Source organism: Tetrao urogallus (genome assembly GCF_951394365.1).
Source record: "Tetrao urogallus genome assembly, chromosome: 10".
NCBI classification, from domain to species: domain Eukaryota; kingdom Metazoa; phylum Chordata; class Aves; order Galliformes; family Phasianidae; genus Tetrao; species Tetrao urogallus.
This window is the reverse complement of record NC_136823.1, coordinates 8,565,360-8,589,985: the sequence shown is the minus strand read 5'-3', so window position 1 is coordinate 8,589,985 and position 24,626 is coordinate 8,565,360. Positions and strand designations below refer to the sequence as shown.

General features: G+C 35.3%; 1 protein-coding gene across 1 annotated transcript in view; it reads left to right on the top strand.

Annotated features, from left to right (window-relative positions):
- Positions 1-3,794: 3,794 nt before the first annotated feature.
- ERC2 (ELKS/RAB6-interacting/CAST family member 2) overlaps positions 3,795-24,626 on the top strand; it is a gene marked incomplete at both ends in the record, with an annotated part of 356,767 nt that continues 335,935 nt past the window's right edge. The window contains one exon of the mRNA XM_079540281.1: positions 3,795-4,451. Within this exon, the coding sequence (XP_079396407.1) occupies positions 3,795-4,451 (657 nt within the window). The remainder of the gene's footprint in view (positions 4,452-24,626) is intronic.

Here is a 24,626-nt window from a genome sequence, read left to right as displayed (position 1 = left end):
GACAGCTAACAAAATGTTGATTCACTATCAGAACTGTGAGCTTTGATAAACTGAGGTATTTTACATTGCATCTTTGAAATGTTATGTATAATAAGGCTTGGTTATGTCAATGCTTTTAAAACAATGGATGATGCCAAATAACTCTGCTTCTTTTGACTGACTACTAAATCAGAATGAACTTGGATTTTTGGTATAGTTGACAATCTGGCTAATTCAGTCAGAACTGCTTGTTCCTCAAGGTATTTAATACTGCATTTGGATCAAGTATTTCCATTGCAGGAGTTTCTGATTGCATGATGAGTGTTAATTAGTGTCCCTGCACCAGGCAGCGTTTGATTTCTTGACAGATTTCCACATTTATCGTTAGATGTATATTCAGCAGTCATTACATTCTTCTTCATATACTGTTTCTGTAGTAAGAAATAGAAATGAAAGCCATGCAGATGTGAAAAGCTATTCCTGCAAGGTGAGAACAGCCTCGTCTTTCATTTTGCATCATTGGATCTTAAGGGATATCACCAAGTGGCAAGATCAAAACAGACTCTGTAACCAAGTTTATACACAACTGCACGTGCGCTGATTTTGTCATTAGCTGACTACAAGATGAAGTAGTGAAATTAGTAGTGAATGCTTATTGATAATTAAAAGGAACCTAAATGAAGATGATTACTTTTAGTGTCATGTATGTTTTATTTTTCAAGCTTCTCAGGAATAGTAGAATAATGGGGAGAGTTAAGTGATGTTATTTCTTATGATTAGAAAAGTGGGGGGAAAAATCATTTCATCAGTCTGACAATGATAAGTAGAGAAAAATACGCTCCCTTTTTTGATGAAAGCAATATAGGTCTTGAAAGAGCCACCATATGAACCAGCATACTGTCCATCTTCTTACTTTACTGAAATAAAGCATGCAGTACTGCTCTGATTAAAGAAAGGAGGTGTACTTAAAAAAAAAAAAAAAAAAAAAAAAAAAAAAAAAAATTGTAGTTTGCATCAGGTTGCTTTTTTTTTTTTTTCCCCAAGCCATCACAGATGATAAAAAGCATGCAAAGGGAAAAAAAAAAAAAAAAAAAAAAAAAGAAAAGAGAATTTTTTGAGGATGTGTTCAGCCCCTTTAAAAAGAGTTAGCTACCAAGGTAATCTAAAAAGATCTGCCAGAAATGTCTCTGCCTTTTGATCACTACTTTAAATACATGTGTATGCCTTGGCTTTTGTGTACAACACTGCTGTTTGTTGTGGTAAGTTTTAATATGTATATATAATATATATACATATAATATATATATATACACACACACACACGTTGTTTGCCAGAACATTTACTTTTATGCAACAGAACTTATTCTGTGAATCTTCTATCTCCTCCAAATGTGACGCAGTTGAATTCTAGTGGAGAATGTATCTTCTGCATCATCTCTTAGTTCTTGCGTTGTTTTCAGTTTATATTTTGGAAGCTGTATATGACTAAACAGTTTTTGGACAGTTTGGAAGCCACTGAGTGTATGAAATTATCAATGTGATATTTCTGCACTGAGCTGTCACTCTACATTATTTGGGGAGGACAGCTGTAAGGGAAAGGTTCTTTTAAAGCTTTCATCAGTATTACAAATGTTTGAGACCTTGGCTGAATGTGAGTATTGGCAAGTAGTTGTACAAAGCTATTAAGGATTTGGCTAATATCCAAACTTCCTGCTGACTTGGTGCCTCTGGCCAGAGGAGACATAGAAACTCTAAATGGGGCCTGAGCTTTCTAAGCATAAATTGTCAGGGTTTTTTTCTTCTTTTTATATTACGTGATCCACATTATGGCAATCACTGGCCCTGCTATGCCTGCCTTTGAGGACAGTATAAGCAAAGATACAGTGATGCAATGTCAGAAATTAGTTCCAAGTTCAAATATCGATTTTCAATTGAGGATAATGGAAGAGGAACCTTTTGCCACAGTTTAAGCAAAGCAAATAAGAAAAATTCCAACCAACCAATACCCAAACCTAACAAAAACTACCACCATCACCACCAGCAAAGTGAACAGGAGGAAAACAATCTTTTTATCCTTCATGAAAAATGATTTCCTGTTTTAATAATGAGAAGAATGATTTCTGTGCAGCTAAGATCTAGTTTTAGTAGTCAGTGTGCTTCCTGGGCTCCTATAAAGAAGAAGGGCTGGTCTTTATAGTTGTGAATATAGCATTCTTGTCTGTACAGCTCTCCTGTCCTCCCCATGATATTTGATGTTGTTTTCACTTGATTCCATTGAGCTTTCTCACCACTGTGTAGTGCTGTGGGCTTTCACATCTTTCACAAATTTCAAAAATTTCATGGCTTTTGATTCATCTCTTGGTAAGGAGGTGAAAATTTGCAGGAATGGCTACTGATATGTAATAGTAATTGAATCAAAATAAGAAAACATTTCAGTTAGTTTAACTGCATAATGATAATTAAAATGAAACAAAAATGCTTTAGACTCTGCTGAGTATTAAATGTGATGAAAGTGTGGTAAACACAGAACAATTCTTAGAGTTAATATAAACCACGCGCTGTATGTTTGTGTGGGATAACCAGGGGATCAGGTGAGAGCTGGGCATGCCTCTTGTTTGCTGGCAACAGTAATATCTGCAGTAGTTTTTCATGCCAGAGTTGTTCACTTGCAGGACAGATATTTTGTATCAGATATTTAAAAAATAATGTATCTGTATGTAAAGAGAATGCTGTGAAGGAGCAGTTAAATATTACTGGATTTAAATGGATCCAACCTTTGCTCTTCCTCCAATTACCTGTAAAATAAATGATACTGGAGCTGGTTAATGAGCACCAATTAAATTAATAGAACCCATTTCATGTATAGTAATAGTATAGTATTTAAAAACAGTAAGAATATTTGATCCGTACCTGTCTGTTTAAGTAAGTTGTGAAGATAGTTCTGTCAAAAGTAATATGCATAAGGGAAAAGAAAGAAAGAAAACTGTATCTGTCAGGCACTCCTTTTCTAAAGGAAAGCCTAGATGACAGCCATGTAACCTCTTCTTGAAAAGCTGATTAACAACAAACACTAGCAAGCCATTACTTCATTCAATAAGGAAAGTGTTGTAATACTGCATTGTGACAGTTTAGGAGAATATATTCAAATTAGCTTGGTTTTGTTAATTTTTCTTCCTAAAATATTTTTACTGGTTGAAGCTGAGCTGTTAGAACATTGCTTTCTTCTAAAAACCTCTATGTATATATCCATATCTATATCTATGTAAAAGAACTTCCTTGTTTTAAACAGCCTTTTGAAAATGGAATACTTGTGTTTGGTAGTCTTTAATGCCAACAGCAGCTATTGTATTCTCCTGTATGTAATTTCACATGATCAGTCACTTAAGTCTAATATCATTCCACTTACCTGCTAAAATGCTTTTTTTTGGGTTCGTAGTGCAACAGAAAGCTTGTTAAAATAAGTCAAAATGTGAAGATATTTTTAATAAGAAAGAAATGAGCATTTTTTTCTCTGGTTTTAAAATGCTGACAGCCTAAATATAGAATGTATTATAAGTTTTATGTTCAAAGTAGTTACTTAAGTAGTTAAGACTTATGCGTTTTACTTTCTAATTGTAAAAATATTTTCTAAGACAAGGGGGAAATCTTATTTTGTAATATCTTTTTGTCCTTTTTAGGTACCTGAATTGGAAGGTTTTTTGCCTACTGGAAGAATACAGTGAAACTGCCAATATTTCTAGCTGGAATTATAAATTTAATATTCAACTTTAGTCTTACTAGTTTCTTACTAAACAGTACCTCAAAGTAGAAGAAAGATGTACGGAAGTGCGAGAACAATCAGCAACTTAGAAGGAAGTCCCTCCAGGTCTCCTCGTTTGCCAAGATCTCCTCGCCTGGGCCATAGGCGAACAAGTAGTGGAGGAGGAGGAGGAACAGGTAAGACGTTATCAATGGAGAACATCCAGTCCCTTAATGCAGCCTATGCAACATCTGGACCAATGTATCTGAGTGACCATGAAGGTGTAGCTTCTACTACTTTCCCAAAGGGCACAATGACTCTTGGAAGGGCTACAAATCGAGCTGTGTATGGTGGTCGAGTCACAGCTATGGGAAGCAGTCCTAATATTGCCTCAGCTGGACTGTCCCACACAGATGTCCTTTCTTACACTGATCAACACGGAGGTCTGACCACATCTTCACACCATCATCACCACCAGGTTCCTTCTATGCTGAGACAGGTTAGAGATAGTACTATGTTAGACCTGCAGGCTCAGCTTAAGGAACTACAGAGGGAGAATGATCTTCTCAGAAAAGAACTAGACATTAAAGACAGCAAGCTGGGATCCTCCATGAATAGCATCAAAACTTTCTGGAGTCCTGAATTAAAGAAAGAAAGAGTATTGAGGAAGGAAGAAGCAGCCAGAATGTCAGTTCTTAAAGAACAAATGAGAGTTTCCCATGAAGAAAATCAGGTAAGTAGTTCTGGAAGTTTCTTTTTGTTAATTCACAGCTAAGTACTTGGTATTTTATTTATAATATTGGATCAAATTTGACAATAACAAGATAATAGAGTTGAAGTGGTGTTTTCAGCAATGCTTCTGAGACTTAGAAAAAGTCTATCTTGTAAATATGTACTTCAAATACTTTTATTTGCAACGCAATAATCCTGTCCCAAAACAATGAAAATGTTAAAGCTGTATTGTCGTACTTCAAGGAAACATTTTATTTCACAAAGTTATATAAAACAGTGGCATTGAGTAGATAAAAAAAATTATCATATTTCTGTCTCCACATTCTTCTTGGCTGCTGGTCTTATTTAAAATTGCTCCTTTTCAGACCATCTGTTAACTTTCCCCAGACAAAAACACAATCCTGTGTTTCTATCGCTTCCAGATTCCCAATCTAAACTTCTTCACTGGCTGGTAGACAGCAACAACTGACTTTTTTCATTTACTTCTGAGTTTCTGATAATCATTAGTTCTCATCGAACTTTGCAACTCTTAGATACATGATGTGCTGTGGAATTAACAAGTTTGGTCCTGAATGATTGCAATCAGTCCAACTGGGTGTTGATCAGGAATTCAATACAGTAAACAAATGTACTATCAGTCTAGACACTCTACTTATACAAGAAAATACAAGGTAATGAATTTTTGGTGGATGAACCAGGATGCTGCTAGAACAAGTATTGTAAACATTGTTCGAGGTTCTTTCAAAAGCCTTGCTGGTTAACCTTTCTAATCTTGAAAGTTGGTGTCAATTAATAGTAGAGGGAATATTATAAAGCATTGCCTTTTAGTAGCCTTTCGTAGGGAAGCATCACCCTAATACCCTTCAGTTAGAAGTAACATGGTGTTTGGAATTTGAATCTAGTATTTAAAGAACTTAAGTCATCTACCAAAGTGGTTAGACACACTTTTTGAAAGTTACTTCTTCATCTTGAAGGGAAAGGGAACTAATAGCTGTTACAAGTCCTGTTCATTTGTTTGTTTCATGGAAGATTTGTTTTTTTAACCAGTACTCTTTTTTTTTTTTTTTTTTTTTTTTAAATGAACCTAGCAAAAGACAAAAATAAGGTATTTCACAGTCTCTCATGAATCTTTCCTGTAAGAAGGTAATAACATAGAAGACTAGATTGGCCTGAAAGTTTATCTGGCCTAGTGTGACAATGTCCAAAAGTTCAGAGGATGAAGTAAGCATATGGTGAGTACTCCACTGAGTACTCTTTGAAACATGTACACTTTGTGTTCCTAACTTTCAGGGAACTTTTAAGTGAGTCTGCTTTTGAATCTGCGTATAATTATAGTCTCTGCAACCTCTGTTATCATAGAATGGTTTGCATTGGAAGGGACCTTAATGATCATCCAGTTCCTCTGCCATGGGAAGAGTAGATCAGACTGCATGGGACGCCATCCTAGCTGGTCTTGAATGCGTTCAGAGATGAGACAGCCACAACATCTCTGGGCAACCTGTTCCAGTGCCTTGCCAACCTTTGAGTAAAAGATTTCCTCTTTACATCTTAACTAAATCTCCTTTCTTTTAGTTTAAAACCATCCCCCCTTATCCTATCACTATTAGTCTACGTAAAAAGTAAACCTTTCTCCTGTTTATAAGGTCTCTTTAAGTACTGGAATGCCACACTGAGGTCTCCCGAGAACCTCTCCTCCAAGCTGAATAAGCCCAGCTGCCTCAACTTTTCTTCGCTGGAGGTGTGCTCCAGCCCTTTGATCATCTTTGTGGCCTCCTCTGGATCTGATCCAACAGCCCTGTATTGTGGTTGTTGGGAGCTCAGACCTGAATGCAGGATTCCAGATGAGGCCTCATGAGAACAGAGTAGAGAGGGGCAATCACCGCCCTCACCCTGCTGACCGTGTTCCTTTGTGCAGCCTAGGATACAGTTGGCCTTCTTGGCTGCAAGTATACACGGTTAACTTGCATCAAGCTTTTCATACACCAAAACTTCCAAGTCCTTCTCTGCAGAGCTACTTTCTATGAGTTCTCTCAGTCTGTAGACATATCTGGGATTACCACAAACTAGGTGCAACAACTTGCACTTGGTCTTGTTGAACCTCACTAAGTTCTCATGAGCCTGCTTTTCAAGCTAGTCTAGATCCCTTTGGATGGCATCCCGTCCTTCTATCTTACTGACTGTACCACTTAGCTTGGTGTCAACAGCAAACTTGCTGAGGTTATACTCAACCCCACTATCTGCATTATTGATAAAGTTATTGAAGAGAACTTGCTTCAAGGATGGACCACTTGTCACCAGCCTCCATCTGGACATAGAGCTGTTGACCACAACCCTCCAACTGTGACCATTAAAGCAATTCCTTATCCACCAAATAGTGGATACCCTTTCAATCTGTATTGTTTCAATTTAGAGCTAAGAATGTGGTGTGGGACCATACCAAAGACCTTTCAGAATTCCATGTAGATGACACAATCTACTTATGCCGTCACTCTATTGTAGAAGGCCACCAGATTGATGAGGCACAGTCTGACCTCGATGATGCTATGTTGGCTGTCATATATTATGTCCTCTTCTTGCAAGTGCCCTAACATAGCTTCCAGGAGGATCTGTTTCACGATATTCCCATGAACAGAGGTGAGGCTACTGACCTGAAGTTTTCTGGACTTTTCTGTCCACGTTTCATAAAAATGGAAGTGGTGTTTTCCTTTTTCTGGTCAGTGGGAACTTCACATGACAGCTATGACTTTTGAATATGGCACCTCTCACATTGTTCTTTTTCAGACAGGAGAATGTTGAGAATGCATGATAGGAAGGACATGCAACACTGAGATGACACAAAAATCTTCAAAAAATTAATTCCTAAGGTTTCCTGAGTGTCAAAAACAAACAAAAAAAAGCAAAACAAAACAAAAAAAACAACAGAACTCCACGAAATGGATCCATTTTACTTGACTGATTTTTATATCATGCATTAATTTTTATCATTTAATATGTTTTTATGACTTTTTAAAAACTGGATTAGATTTATTATGGTGTCATTTCAATAAACTATATACCGAGTTGCATAAAATAATGGCCCCTAACCCAGCTTATAAATGTCTTTGTTTAATACTATGTAATCAATACAAATATGAGTCACTGCACACAATGAACAGTGGTTATTTTTCTTTTGTGATGTGTTTATATGACCATGTTGGAAATAAACGGTGAGTTTGATCCTTTTTATTCTATTACCTTACAGAAAAACAGGTAATGTTAGATTATTTAATGTGTTCTTTGAAGCATATTATAAATTTTGATTTTCCTTTGAAGTGTAATTCCTGCCCTGCTACTGCAGGAGTTTTAATTAATGAAAAAAGAAAGGACAAAAAGGGTACTGAACAATTCCTCTGAGAGACTCATAGGTTTGAATACAGAATTATTCCTTGAAATAATTTTTGTGTGTCTGTAGTAGTATTAATAACTCATACTTAAGAGAACAGAGCTGATAAAATACATTAATTTAATCAGCGGATAAGCGAATGAATATTCATAAAATCAGAGTTGCAAGTTAGGCTGGTCGATTGTATTTTCCATGCTCCTCATTTTTACTTTGTGACAAGTTTTTAAGTAGAAAACTAAAGGAAAATACAGTAAAACATTTTGAAATGTTTCCATTCTTTGTATTAAAGTATATTACTAGTAAAATCTTTACCAGACTACCATATGTTTTCTAATAAAAATGGTAAACGATACTTGCTTTCTGATGCATAGCATGTTATACAAAGGAAACTTCTCATTTACATGCATTGTAAAAGAAGAGACGGTAAACGATATTTTCCTACCTCACTACTGCAATATAGTATTTATGACCCATGAAAGTATGCTCTAAGATATTTTAAAATTCAATGTTTTCTGCATGTTCATTTGTTTTATTTTCTGTTTGTCACTGTACTGTTGTCTCCTGCTTTCTTCAGCTTATTTTTCAATACCTCTCTGTTAAGAGATACATGCATGCTTGCAGACTTTAATTTCATTTTTGGATGTTATCATCGTTCTTTTCTTCACTTAATTTACCCTGATGACAATTTAGGTAAGTGCAAAATATTTCCACTTCTTATTTTTAAACAAGAAAAGGTGCTGACGTGTTTGTGTAATAAATTAAACAGTAATAATTAAGTGAAACTTCACCTGAAGATGAAAAGCATAGTGAAAGGGAAGGACATAGTGATGTTTTTTTTTCCTTTTTTGAGCGTGAATATAAAACAATGTTTTTGTCATATATTTGTGTATGTGGGGAGAGGAACTCAAACAGCAGGACTATTCTGATGGTGAATGAGAATACATACTTAGCATGCTTCACTCTGTATCATACTGTACCAGAAAGGAGTCTGGTAGCCCAAGGGATTTTTGAGAAAGCTGCAACTCAAAAAGTGCTGAGAGTGGATGAGACTTTTTTTTTTTTTTTTTTTAAACAAAGCATTTTAAAATGGGACTTCAAAATCTGAAAAAGCTTGGGAAGTACTGAGCAAAGTAAAGAATACGAATGTGCCTGATAGGTGTGTGTGAGTGCTTGTTTACTATTGACTGAAGCCTTTGGTGGTATTCTGGTTTAGAAAACAATGCATGTATATACACGAGTTAGTAGAAAGTAGGACTTGTTAGTGTGGGACTTATAGCACATTGTAATGGTCGTTTGAAAGAGATAGTAAGTTATATTTTTTTTAATGCATTTTTGAGATATAAAGAGATCTGAGGAAAGCAAATATTGATCTTATGTTCTCTTTTTCCTAAAAAAAGGCAAGGAGCATGCATTTTAGTTTTTTCATTAAGTCATCTTTTGGAGTTATTATTGTGTGTACAACTCAGATGAAAGAACAGTATTATTAGATTTCAAGTAAAAGCTGTTTTATTAATCATGTTAGAAATCAAGTTGTTGAAAAAGCAACTTAAACTTACAGGGCTATAAGTAAAATACTGCTTTAGCAGCTGAATTGTCTTTTTGCTCACTTCTTTAAAGTGCAAAATGTGTCTCACTCTCAATGGTACAAGTGCCAATTTTTTCCCAATTACATCTTTAAGTCTTAGAAAGTGTCAAATAATAATTGTTGGTAGGTGTTCCTTATAAACAAAGTATAAACAAAGCTAGTGGTGTTTTAAGGACAGGTAGATTGACCATAGAAAAGAAACAGACCTTCATTAAAAGGTGTTGAGAAATGTGTAGTGCTGTATGACTCAGGGTTGTTGTCTCATCAACTTTGAACATACTTGTATCATGTGTATCACATCTAATGGTTGATGCTACAAAGAGAATTGTTGCTCCTGTGTGTGGGGTGTTTTTTTTTTTTTTTTTTTTTTTTTTTTTTTGTGCTTTAATGATGATGATCATCTGCTGCTGAATTTGGTAATTTCATCCTGTTAAATTTCCCTTGCAGCTTCAGACAAATACTGTGTTCTATGTCCCCCATTGTGATGTGTTTCCAAGTATGGTTCTGCTGCTCAACAGTGATTATCTGGTGTGTTGTCTGGGTCAAACCTTTTGTACAGAAGGCAGGATTATCATGGGGTTTCAGAAGATCACCAAAAAATACAGATCTAGCAGAAAGTATGTTGGGATAAAACTACCTTTAAGCTATCTTTGCATTAGGCTTGTAACATTGCTTGAAGATATTCCTTCAGTAGGTGTCAATAAGCTGTGCATCAAGCATGGCATCTACTCTTTGCTTTAAATTAGAATGAATCCAGAAGCAGTTGTTCTGGTGGAGTGTTTTAAGCTATCAGAACTTCCTAAATGATGGAGATAGAGAGAGAGCTAACTGTATTTTGTATATAAACCATTTTGGGTTCTATTAATGTAGTAAGAGTTGGATTCATCATACAATTAGTTAACTTTGATAATGCAGGACCTTATTTTTGATGTAAGGTTTAAAAATCATAAAGTATACTGAAATAATTAACTAAACATTTAATCACATGAACAATACAGTTTCTTACAGAAATTGTAGATAATACATCAAACATTATCCTTGGCAAATTTCTTTTCTGTTGATCATTCCTTTGGGTAAGGAACTGGCTGGAGGGCCGTGCCCAGCGGGTCGTGGTGAATGGAGTTAAGTCCAGCTGGTGACCCATTTCAAGTGGTGTCCCCCAGGGGTTGGTACTGGGGCCCATCTTGTTTAATATCTGTACTGATGACCTAGATGAGGGGATTGAGTGCACCCTCAGTAAGTTTGCGGATGACACCAAGCTGGGAGGTGGCATCAATCTGCCTGAGGGTAGGGAGGCCCTTCAGAGGGATTTAGACAGGCTGGACCGCTGGACTGAGGTGAATGGGATGAAGTTCAACAAGGTTGAGTGCCGGGTCCTGCACTTTGGGCACAACAAACCCCATGCAGCGTTATTGGCTTGGGAATGAGTGGCTGGATGATTGTGAAGAAGAGAAGGACCTGGGGGTGTTGGTTGATGCTCGGCTGAATATGAGCTGACAGTGTGCCCAGGTGGCCAAGAGGGCCAACGGCATCCTGGCCTGCATTAGAAATAGTGTGGCCAGCAGGAGCAGGGAGGTGATCATCCCCCTCTACTCAACACTGGTGAGGCCGCACCTCAAGTATTGTGTTCAGTTTTGGGCCCCTCATTACAGGAAAGATGTTGAGGCCCTGGAATGTGTCCAGAGAAGGGCAACAAAACTGGTGAGGGGTCTGGAGCACAAGTCTTGTGAGGAGCGGCTGAGGGAGCTGGGATTGTTCAGTCTGGAGAAGAGGAGGCTCAGGGGAGACCTCATTGCACTGTACAACTTCCTGAAGGGAGGTTGTGGTGAAGAGGGGTCTGGCCTCTTCCCCCAGGCAACGAACAGGACACGGGGCAATGGCCGCAAGTTGTACCAGAGGAGGTTTAGATTAGACATAAGGATGAACTGTTTCTCTCAGAGAGTGGTCAGGCACTGAAATAGCTGCCCAGGGAGGTGGTGGAGTCGCTGTCCCTGGCAGTGTTCAAGAGGCGTCTGGATGGCATGCTGCGTGATATGGTTTAGTGCTTGTGGTGGCAATGGTGATGAGGAGACGGTTGGACTAGATGATCTTATAGGTCGTTTCCAACCTTGTGATTCTATAATTCTATGAAGGAGACTGCAGGTTTGTGCTTTTTAAATTTTATTTCTCTGTTAACTTTTGTAAATTGGTGTTCTTCCAGCCTTCAAACCTTTAAATCTTAAAAATGTTGGGGATGAATCTCTTCAGAATTTTCCCTCATTTGAAGTGAGGGAGAGAAAGGCAAGGAAGTAGTGGAAAAAATGAGTCACTCTTTTTTCATTATGCATTTTCACTCTTTACTATTTTAGATGCAGTCTCTCATTTTGGATTTTCAGGTTTCATTTTTAATTTTCTGAGTTGTCCCCAACAGCTGCTGGGCAGATGATTTTGATTAGTCTGCAATAGGGAATTTCATCTTCTGGTTACTTTGGAAAAACGTGATCCTTTTGGGCATGCTGTAGAGTGTTCTTTTTATGTATGCATATAATTTAAATTCAAACCTGTATATCACTTTATAACTTTTCCATTAGGCATTTGTGGAGTTCATCAGATGTATTCCAGAGTGGTGGGAGTGTGCATGTTCTGTCAGTCAGAGGAGTAAAGGGATTATGGTGATTAATCTGTGGTTGCTGATTTAAAAAAAAAAACAAAAAACAAAAAAACCTGGATACTACATGTTCTGGAGCTGTGCCTTATTAATACTAGGTTCAGATTCTGATTTGATCTGCTATTTGCTCTCTATAATGTATCTAACATAGTAGTGACAATACTACTATGAGATTTCTTGGTGCCATGGAGTTGAGCTGTAAAAAGCTATTAGTTTCAGGATGTGACTTGCTCTTGAATTTATTGCAAGAACATCTATCAGCTGATTTGGCAAAAACAACAACAAAACATTCAGAACCTCTGTGTATATTTTACAGAAGATAACTTTGCTCAAATGGTATTGCCTGAAGTGGGAACAAATAACTTTTGAGTTCAGTAATTTTGCAATATTTGGCCTGTAGTATGGGGATGTTGTATTTACATTTCAAATTTTCAATTTCCCTAGGCATCTACCACAGTCTAGTTATTATTCTTACTCTTGGCATTTGAAGATGATATACAAAGCTAACAAAACACATGTGAAAAGAAGGCAGTCAGTTTCATGTGAAGTGCTCTTTGAACCCTCAAGGGGAAGGAATAAATGATGTTTTTGCCAAAAGGAAACTCCTGAGGCAAATCAGTGTAAATGTTTCAGTGTTAGAGATTCAAAGAGCATGGAGGTCTTGTAAGGTAATCTCTATTTCAATTCCATCTACAGCTGAACGAATGTGAGGTCTCCAGAACATCACTTTTCTGTCCAAGAAAAGCGAAGGTCAGCAAAAACTAGAGAGGAAACAACACACATTAAGATGTAGTTTCAGATGAGCTAAAGCAAGCCTTGAAATTATTCCTGTTTTTTGCTCAGACCTAAGATTTCCATTTAATTGACTGCAGTATTAATTGCATAGAGTACAATTTTAATTACAGAATCTCTTTAAATCAAAGAAAAAAGCATAGAAAGAAGCAGGGGATTCTTTTAAATTAAAAAAAAAAACAAAAAACAAACCAAAAGAATAGAATTAAAAAAAGAACTGCATACTAAGAATAAATACCTATTTTTAAGTCACGTTCAGACTGATGTTGCAAGGAAAGCCCTTTCACTTTGTAGGAGAAAAACTGAAATAATAGTCCTCTCAGTGAGCTCTGTTTCCTCTATGTGATATTATGATATTTACTCCAGATAGCTAATAATTACCACTAAAGCAAAATGCTGTTAACTAAGCTATTGGAAGAATATCTAAATATCATGGTATTGTATTTTTGCTTGATACAACTGAAGGCAGTGATGAAATAGCAGCTTGCTGTTTAAACCCTGCTATACTTGATATTTTGAGTCAAGCGTATGATAAAAACCAGACGGTTTATCAAAGTAAAAGAGCATACATAATTGTGTGTTATATTTGCAAAATACACTGATAACACTACATTTGTCAAAAATTTCTACTGTTCTCTGAGTGGAAGAAAGTAAGCTGCATCTGTGAATTTTGAGGGAAATCTGAATTCCTAACTGGCATTTATTCTGCAGCTGAAAATTGTATCTCTACTCATGCCAATCCATAAATGCACCTGCTTGTCAGCACAGCTCTCTGGAATTCAGTGCATATGCTACCTATGTAAAAACTATTTTAATTAAATGCTTATACTGAGTTTAAAGTTCACATCTAGGAATATTATTTTGTATTATTTATTTTGATATATTCTCTTTTAAGAAAATAACTACAAAAAACAAACAAACAAAAAAAAACAATGAAACAACTCCAAATATTTTACCTTTCTGGATGTAGATAATGCTGAAATGGAATTTGTGATATTCCACAAGAAAGTTATATAGTACTAGAGAAATTAGCAGTTCTACCCATGCAACTTGTGTCCAGATGGATTTTGTTATTGTTCTGTTTTATGACTTTGAGTAAAAGTTTCTCACAGCTGAGAAATATTTGACATAATTCTTAATTGTTGGTTAACAGCAACTGCTTATAGGCCATCATTCCCTTGTGGACCACGTTTATTTTAATTTATATTAATATTTAGTTTGTATTTATAATAAATGTATTTATTCCCCACATTCTCAGTTTATTTGAAACACAGCGGTATAACTGTATAACTTAGTGAATACCGCAGTAGTTTCATTATATTAGACTTATGTCTTCAGATTCCCCAGTGGAGTTAAGGAAGGGAGGAGGGAACTATAGAGACAAAAGCACAAAACTTGCTTAAGAAAGCATTCTTTATCTCGTTCAGGCAGTTTATTCCCTGAAGAGGCAAAGAGCTGTCAGAATGAGAATTTGAACAATTAGATGAGAATACTCATGATAGGCTTTTCCACCTGACTGCCCTGCATTTATGACTGACTTCAGAACGGCAAAATGAGCAAATAGTGCCAGTTTATCAAGTCGAAGAAAAAAGAAAATTCTACATAATATTTTAGAGAAGTATTTTTTTCCTTAAATAAGCATATAGGAGTAACTAAGAAACAAGAATAAGAGCCCCAACAATAAACATTCTAGTTCGAGTAGGCCAGTATCATTTCTTACCTCCCTCACTGTGTGGAGAAGCCATGCTGTCATTAGCTGAGAATGCAGCACAATATAGGAAGGAAGACTTTTGAAGCATAGAGTAAAATAAAATTAGCTTTAAGAACAAATTTTGCCATACTTATTTCAACTTCTAAGTCTTTCTTAGTTTAACAATGGCTTCAGAAGAGGTGATAACAATTGATCTGCTAAAAACTACCCTCAATTCCAAAAACTGTGTTAATGTCCCAGAAATGTCCCATTAAGTAATTTAGTTTTCAATGACTGAGGTAGAATCTACTGTTTATTGACTCTCCCTTGAACTAAGCTTTTGCAATAAATCTGGGGGTAAAATGTGTGTATATACATATAAATAAAATAAAATTTATTCCTGTATTTATTAACTTATGAATTCTATGACAAATTGTGATATACTGGAATGTTATACATTACAACATCTGAAATATTAATCTCAATTTAATAAAAGCTGAAGAATTTGATAATAAGAAAGCATTTCTGTCTTGCACCAAATTGATTCTGACTTGTGCTATCGCTCAGTGTGGATATGTTTCCTAGTTGTTCCTTCTCCCTTCTCTTCCCCTCACTGCCACACAGGTAGACAGACTGATGTCTCCTTTGTTAACTGCCAGTTTTGGAGAATGACATTCTTGCTTAGCTGGTGTTATTTCAGGTTCACTTACTCAGACATCCTGTGGGTTCTAGATAAGTTTAAATTTGTGATCTTAAAAAACTTAGCACATTACATAGTGCCTTTTTGCAAATGCAGGACTTCAATCTTCATACACTGATGAAGGCTTATGCTTTTTAGCATTCTTTTGACTTTTTGTCATCAATCAGCAAAGTGTAATTTGCTTCTAGATTTTTGTTTATAGAATGTTTCACTTAAGTTTAATTTATTTCAATTTCTACTTCCTGTGAGATGACTGTATTTCCCCACAGTTTTAATACTTGATGCATGTGTAATTTGATGTAATCTGACCTTTGCTATCATTCTTTTTCTGCAGATCTTTGGATTTTAGTGAGAGGTTTACAATGCTGTGCCTACTAGCAGGCTTGCACTTTCTTTTTCTCCTACAAATTTTTCAAATTTTTGTTATTAGAGTTTGTATGTCTGCCTGATTTGCTCCATTAGGGACAAAATACTCATTTTATTTTTTCCCCTGGGTTAATTTTCAGCTGGATCTCTTCATCAGTTGCTCAAATGTAGTGGCATTGGCGTAAAGTGGGTAGAGCGTTGAGTGGCCAAGAGTAGATGATAGTGGGGCCTCAAATGCAGACATCAACTCAGATTCTGCTTTTAAATATCTATTAACAAGTGCCCTTAGTGCTTCAACTATTTCTTAAAGAAAAATGAAATATCCACATTATACAGCAGTCTTTTTTTTTTTTTTTTCCCCCCTCAGGCACATCTCAGTGGGTAAAGATATTTTTACTTTATTTTTTTACTTGTATATATGACTTATGAGAAATGGTGAAATAAGATTAAAGTCTGTACTGAAATTGTTGTCTGAACACAGCATACGAAACAATTGCAATTTCTTTATCAGATCACTTGCACTTTTTATCTCTGGTGCTGGGCTTTCTTTGTTTGCAATGAACACTTTATTTCCAAATGCCCATAAATGTTTTCTACTATCTTGATATCATCTGAACATTTTTTAGTGACTTCAGCAAAACCATTCTTGCCCTACTGCAATGGTAATACATAATATTTATTTTTCTTTTTTCTTTTAATCCTGGCTTTATAGTATTTGCAACCAATTTCATTTTTTCAGATTTTAAGGTTTTTCTTCATCTATTTTTCTCTAAAATGCAGTGATCATTTCATTTAATGAAGAATTATCTTAACAGATGAGGAATTATAAAATGCGCAGGAGCAAGCTGTTTTTTTTAAAAGAAAAAAAAAATCTAATAAGTATATTTTGTTATGAAGTTTGTATCCTTTTATTCCTGCATTCATTTTTACCAGACGGTAGAAAATTCTGGAAAGCACAGAGCAGATTTGCTGCTGTTTTGCAGTTCAGCTAGCAAAAGGCCACTGGGAGTATTACTTGTGATCAAGAAGAGAAATCAGTCTGTAAAAAAAAAAAAACAAAAAACAAAACCTCCTTATGCATATCTTTTACACATCTTACACTTTCAGAATTATCCTGCCCTTTTCTAGCATGCTGTTCAGCTGTGACTCTGCATTTTCTTTGTCTTTTAAATCAAAGTCTTGAAAATCTGTGTTGTTACCTTGAGGTAGAAATTCTATGCTCTTCAGCAGGGCTACTCACTTGCTTTTCCCAGATTTATAAGTTCAATCATTTAATTGTAAAAAAGGGAGATTCCTCCTCATCAGTGCTTTTAATAGTTCGGTCATAATAAGAAATGTTTCCTTCTGTTTAACTGTACAAGAGAATTGAAGGGCTTCTTCTATTAGGAGGTAGGTACCCTCTAATTTTGTTCATATATTTGAAAAAAAAATTCTATAGTACTGAACAAGCATACTCTCAAACTCATTTTTACTTTTGCAACAGTTAGTAAACAGTTTCCAATGGAGAAAAGATAAAGCAGAGAATCACTTCTGCCCTCCTACCAGAGGCTTTGTTGGTTCATCAAATTGCATGGTCTGTACTAGGCACGAGTCACACGAGTTTCCTTTTGAACTTTAGAAGTGGCTTTGTCTTTGCCCATGATTTCTGCATTTCCTATGGTCAGTAAAAGAGGATAGAGCAGAGAGAATAGTCTTGTGCCACTTGAAGAGACGAGCTGTGAATTTCTATGTGCTTTAAGAGGTCATGTTGCAGTAGGTCTCAAGTTCTAGACAAGTTTCTGTGGTCCTTCATCTGCGCAACAAACCAAAGAAGATTTGGATTTAAGTTAGTAACAATTTTAAATCAAAACATTTAAATTGAATAAAATGAATGTTAACTGCACTTAAATTATTAGAAAAATGAACTGTCCAGTGAAGTTGTTTGCAGAGTTTGCAGAAAAAACAAAAGATCTATGAATATGCCATTAATAGAGGACTAAGGAAATCAAGTTAAATCTTGCCATTCTTTTGGAATATGGAGGTGGAAATTCTGAAAGGAAAATCTGATGTGGAAGAATTTTGGTGTTAAAAACAAAACTTGAAAATCTGTGATTGTTAAGTATGCATTGCCTGAATGTTAAACAGTACTTTTTTTTTTTTTTTTTTCTGTGTGTCAGTCAGAATCCAGCTTCTTCAGTGATATTATGCTGCCTGGTAGGCCAGAAGTTTTTTATCAGTTTTATCTTCTGGTAATTTGTTATTTCCTACTGGTACAGATTCCTTGTTTTGAATAGCTTAGTCTAAAGATATAATGACTGAAACAAAGAGTTGTAACAGAATAATTATATGCTATTTTGGAAATATATGTTTCTACTGAACCATAGTAGATTATCTTTCTTAATTTAGACTTTAAATACACTTTGTAGTTTCTCTCACCACAAGATAACCACTACTACATTATGACTCCTGGGAGACATCGATATCTTCATTTATGTCAGAAAAAAATGATTTTCTGTTAAAAAATTAGCAGTGGTGAGATAAGAAAGATGAAATGACAATAAATAACTATCAAAGAAAAAAAAAAAGCTTTTTAAAGTTTTTTGTGTACACACAATGACCTGGTGAATCTGGTTGGGTGTATTAGCTAGGATTTTGTCATCCTATGGGGAGGTGGGGGGGGAGGGGAGTGTTGGAGATGGTTGCCTTCTATCTAGTGACCACTGATTTTATTTATTTATTTTTGTGCAGTTGCTGCATTATTTTGCTTATCTCCTTCTCCCTCCCAGCCTCCATTGGCAATATGGAAAAGCTAAAAAAATTCTAGTGTCCTTCATTAGCATGCTTCTGCAGTTCACAACCCCGCTTACCAAATTGCCAGATAGGAATCTTTTGGTTAATAGAGCAGTTTGTGATAAGTGCTGTAAGTAACAAAGCTTGCAGTTGAAAGTCATTTTGGACCAAATCCTTGGTAAACTGTTACTGCCGTGAAATTTAGGAGCGTATAATGAAATAAATTGCAAATTAACAAGATACAAATTAACATGAATTGACCATGAGTAGTTGTATTTTAGAATTATGTTTCTGCATAACTACTCTTTTCAACTTTGCACTTCAGATTAATAATTCCTAAATACAAGTAACCTCTCCTGATCTACTTGCTTGTTATCGAGAATATGTAGCTTTCTCTTTCTGCCACTTTTCTGGTGGTTTCATTTGCTTCAGCAGCCTACTCAAGTGCAGTAATTTCCAAGAAATGAGTTCACAATTCTGGACATTCTCACAAGTTTCTATAGTGCTTTTTTTTTTCACTTTTCGTTTAAAATTTTAGTTTATGCTTTTTTTTTTTTTTTTTTTTTTTTTTTAGACTGAATGATGTAGGAAACTAAAAGACCTTAGAAATATTTACTAAAAAAAGTAGTGTGTTTCAGTTCTTTGTTCAGAGATCTTTAGAATAACTTAGCTGTTGCTCTTCTGAACATTGTAAGAAACCAATGATTTAGATAACCTCTGTATTTTTTGAGAATTGTAGTGGCTGAATTCCAGAAACAGAAACTGTGTACAGTAACTAAAGAAATTCATGTTGCGTTACGTATGGGCAGCTGGAAATGATCACTGAGTAAACATGATTTTTTGTTCTTAGCCTCTTGGATCTACTGTAAATCTTGAAGTTCAGAAATTCCGAAACTTTCATAGAGCTTCTAAGCATATGAATTTCATTCCTCTATTGCTTTTGAATATGGGTCTCTGCCATCAGATCGCTTATGTGGTCTCATCAATCACAGAAGTATTTTCTGGAGACCTAGGCTTTGTTTTTTTTTTTTTTTTTTTTCCTATAGCATGCAATACCACATCAGCTTCCCATCAGGACAAGGAAGGATTTTCCACTATTTTAGTTGCATGAGTTCTTGCTGTGCCATAAGGGATTTTGCGATTAAATATCAGTAATATTGAACAAAAATCTGACCTTTAAAGCTACTATAAATTTTGCTAAACAAATACATTAATCTTTTACTAATGTTATCCCATATTTAAAAGTTCAAAATTTAACTCCTGATGGTCATCAATTGACCAGGAGGTTTCATATCCTGGTAGTAGAACACACATACTTTACTTGATGTACCCGACTCCTTACTGTTTCCTTACTGTTCGTTTCCATTTTTTTTCCAAAATACATCACTGTTCTGGAATCATTCTGTAGGGTGATTCAGTGCCTTCAGAATGAACCTCTGAAATGATACACTTTCAAGATCGCTAGTCTAGAATTGAATTCAAAACTGTGTGCTTGGTAGTGAACCCAACCAACTCTTTATTTTGCTTTCATGGACATTAGTAGCAGTTCTGAACCAGTAATAAAATTGAGGAAGAGCTTGGGCCATCTGGTAGAGGAAAAATGGAAATAGAGACAAACAATACAGCTGCTTCTCTTGCAGGGAACAACATGCATGTAGGCAGAAAGATTTCATTGAGGAATCTCAATGATCAGAATCAGAATTGCAGTAATAGAGGACTCACAAGTAAGGAAGTTTGACTATTATCCAAATATCTACACATCAGAAATAATATCCCCCAGTTGGCATTGTTGCTTTAATCTAAATAGCCTAAACAGTAATTTCAATATGGGTGTCATTTGGCCTACTTTATTTTACTCTTCTGGCTAGGCTGCGGATGCATTGCTGGATTCTATGTTTGATAAGCTATGCCTGCCACTTTCTCAGGTTATTGTTTAAATCTAATTAACTAAACTGACTTAGAACAGATGTGGATTTGCACTGAGTTGTGAGCTCTCCCTTTTCTTTATTTTGTGCAAGGAGCAGAGAGCAGACGAACAAATTAGTTTTGCTTCCACATCAAGATTTTATTTAGATTTTAGTTCACATTTAATAAAACAACATCAAAATATTAAATGAGTGGATTGTTCAGAGCTTTGGGCCAATGATTTTCTTATAACAAAGTGTGAGAAACAATAATCTGAAATCCTGGTAAGAAGGTAAAAGGTAAATCCCTTGCAAAAATGTAATGCAAGAGAATGATATCAATGTCTACAAACAAAAACACTAAGAAAATCTGCATTTGAGAGTGCATAATACACAGTAATGAAGTAACTGACAATTGAAAAAATGCAGTATTCGTGTCCAATTTGATCTTTTTTAATGATTTCGATCATTATATCTTGTATTTTCATAGAATAACAATAGAAGCTCTGAAAGAAAGTATTTATCACTCTTAAAATATTTTGTTGAGGCTGCTGTTGGCTGTGTCAGAAGGCATGGATAAGAGGAATTATTTGCTTTCAGGCGATCACTCATAGTCCATCTCAGTTTAGCACTGCCTGTTCAAAAGTTGGTGTTGACACATGCTTTTAGTTACTCAAGTCTCCAAATGTTTAATAATACACCTACAGTGTACTGTGAATTCCTTGGCAACTATTAACACTCAATCTGTTGCTTCTTGGTGTGTTTTATAACCTGAGCCATATTCCACTTACGCTGGCTTTCTGCTAACTTAGAGCTTGTATGTGATTTCTACATGGATCAAGAATAAAATTTACTTAGAAATAATAATTTAGGAAAAGGAGCCCACTCCATCTCATTTCATATTTGTTTGAAAACAACTTAGGAGATACGAGCAAGATTTTTCTGTATTTTCAATAAAATGTCAGCAAACTGTAAATACAGAAATATAAATGTAAATATAAGTTGTGATGGAAGCCAGAATTTATGTAGAAATTTAGATAGGCACAGCAATTCATAGGAATAGCCCATTTTTTTAAAGACACTTGACAATTTTCTATGTATTTTATTCTTCATTCTTGTGCGTAGAATGCATTATCAGTACCTGTATAGAGACCAGGAATTTCCTTTCTACTGTCAGCAAGATAACTATAATAAATTAGTCGTACTTATTTTTATTATATTCTTTCTGGTCTATGAATTTTGTGTTCTTGCTTGCACAGTGGCAAAGTTCCTCCAACAACTTTTGGATATCTCACGTTTCCCTTTAGAATCTTTGTTAATTAATAACCTCATAAAATAATTTTGGTGTTTTCCCCAGTATTGTAATGGAATTGTCACTACCAGCCACACAGAATTATGCCTGTTATCTCAAGAATTATTATGGAATAACCTGTTACGCTATCTAACATCAGATCAGGTCAGGTTGTAGGTGGAATTCTTAACCATATGATTTTGATTAAAATCTGAAAAAAGCATCCTGATCCATTTCAGGCTTAAAAGCCTGTTGGTTAAGCAGTAAAGCCATCCCTGTGAAATGTGAATGTCTTCATGTGTAATGAAATGAAATTTTCAGGAGCTACTTAATTTTGTTTCTAGCACTGAGTTAGATTTTTCCTTCTTCCCTGAAGAGACTCTCTGCCTCCCACTTCGCTTCCTTATTTTTTTTTTTTTGTCAGAAGTGATTAAAAACTGCAATATACCTTTATGCACGTTTTCTTACGCGATTTTAGTAGCACAGCAGTGCTCACCTACAAAATATCTGCAATGCCTCCTTTTCCAATCATCACAAGACCAAGCTATTGCAAACCTATGTGTATCCAGTTTGCATAGCTGAAGGAAGCCGTTGTGGTCTAGAATTTTGCCCAGGATATCTAGCCAGCAGTGTAAATATGGGAATGGGTGCAACTTAAGATATTAGCTGATAATTGGCCACTAAAGCAATTATGTAAAGTAAGTATCATTAGAAACTTTTTCAATAAGTGTGACACTGTTAGCAGCTTTACTGCCTTCCTTTTAAGCACTGAAATCTAACAAATTAAAAAAAAAAAAAGTGAGAAGGACAGACCAGCAGTTGATATTTTAAACTTGTGATAGAAATGTTTTATTTCACTTTTTAAAATCTTAGTAAAAGCTACTATTATTTGATCAACTTTCTAGCTGTACCTGAGCATAACTTGTTTTCCTCAATAATAAATTCCAAATGTCAGTCAATACACAAAGGATCTGGAATAGCTGCTGTTTTTGCATACTGGATGTCTTTTCACATTCCTTGTAGTCTATCTGTCCCTTGTGGCGAGTTGCTGCATTCTGTACATTATGTACAAAAATACATTAATGAAGTATGAGTGGCATATAATTACTTGCAATGAAATGGATCAAAATAATAAGATATGTCTTCTGACACTTATCAGAATATCACAGAGAAGCAGAAGCAGTTTCAGATGCATCTTAGCTGAAAGCCAGTTTTACAAAGCCTCTTTTGTATCGTAGGTATCTCTGCTCTTTTCTTCCATTAAATGGTTTGCTGCCTTTGGCAGTTCCAGTCATCTTTGTGAGACTAAAAATATCTCGTCTCACAAAAGTGGTTTTGAAGACTGACCAATGCTTTGTTGGGAATCTTTTAAATTATTATTATTTTTTTAAGTAATCTTAGATGTTTGTTTTTTTTTTTTCATTCATCTCTTCAGTCTTGTGTAACATACCTCTTCTTCTATGCTGAAACCTGTTTTGAGTTGGTACATGTTGTTCTGTTGAAGCATTTAAAGTTCCCAATGTTTGTTGTAAAAATGGTCATTTTTTGTGTAAAAATGGAAAAAGACTTTTAAGTTTTTAAAGAAAATGCAGATCTTTATCCTCTGAACCAAGAAAGTATCCAGAGCAGTACCCACCATGTGAAATGGACAGATCATCTGAATTCATCCTTCCTAGGAAATTGCTGTGAGCACTCTGGGACAGCAGAGACATAGAATATGTAATCAGGCTCATGACTCCTTACGAACAATGAACGATTTCTTTGTAATTAAACTTGTCAGTTACAGCAATATCAGATGAAGTTTGTCATGGATATAATGGCGTATAATCTGATATGAATCATAGAAAACATATCTTGAGGTTAAGAAATCATGTAGTCTCAAATCATCCTGTTTCTTCTTTGAACATTTCTTCTTTGAACATTGAGGAGCAGCTGATAAAGTTTATGGAATAAAAAAATCTGAGTTTTTATAAGTTAAGTGCTGTTTGTAATGACAAAGCAGTTATCTGTATTACACTATTAATTTATAAAACAAAGAGTGAAACTGCTCACAAACTCTATATTTTCATCAAACAGTAATTTAAGGGATTTTTCTCGACATTTTAATATTGGGTGATTTTTGAGAGAACTGAATTCATGAACTAAAGCGAAATCCATTAGCTTTAAAAATTAAACATTCTTGTATTTTGTTTTCCTGTCATTAATTAGACAGGTGATAATGTATTTTAAATGATTTCCTTATTACTACAACCACCTACCTGTAATACAGAATCATAGAGTTTTGTACACATTAAGAATAAGCTAATGTAATAAATTCAAAGCATGGAGAAAAAAGTCAATGTATTCAAATATGGTGCATTCGTGAGTAGTATAACTGGACAGCATCAAACTATTTCTGAAGCCTAATTGAACTGTTATTTTTTCTTTTTTTAAATACCACAAACTCACAGTGGAAGTAAACTTTATTCATCAACAATTAAAAGAGAAATTTCTTGTCATAGTTTCTCAAAGAGATTGAAGTGATTGAAAATATTGTAAAATTGTTGTTTTAAAACCTACTTTTTTTTTTTTTGCCACTGGGGCAAAAGAATAATTAGGAATTTAAAGGGAGGAAAAATTTAGCTAGCATATAGGAACAACCAGAATTACTCTTTCAGGATCTGATATAAACTATACTATCCTTAGCACTTACCTGTTTTAAGTGTTATATGTATAAGCCATTCTTGTTTTATCAGATTTTACCAAATCTATCTTTTGGCAATTCAGCTAAGTAGCAAGATTCCTGAGGAGATTAGCTTAAATCACACCGTTAGTGACTTTTAAAATGTTGTGGATTAGATGGGAAGCACTGCAGCTTTTAGATAGAGCATGGGTTACGTTGTGGGTCCAGCACTGCTTTCTGGCCTCAGTACCCCTGCTGGGACAGCTGGTGAGGGCTCACTGATGAAAACAGGCTTGATTCCAAATGCTTGTTGGTGCTCTCAGAGAGATGCCAAATTACCTGGATTAATACCAACCTCAGCTGTACTGGAAACACAAGGAAACTGTGC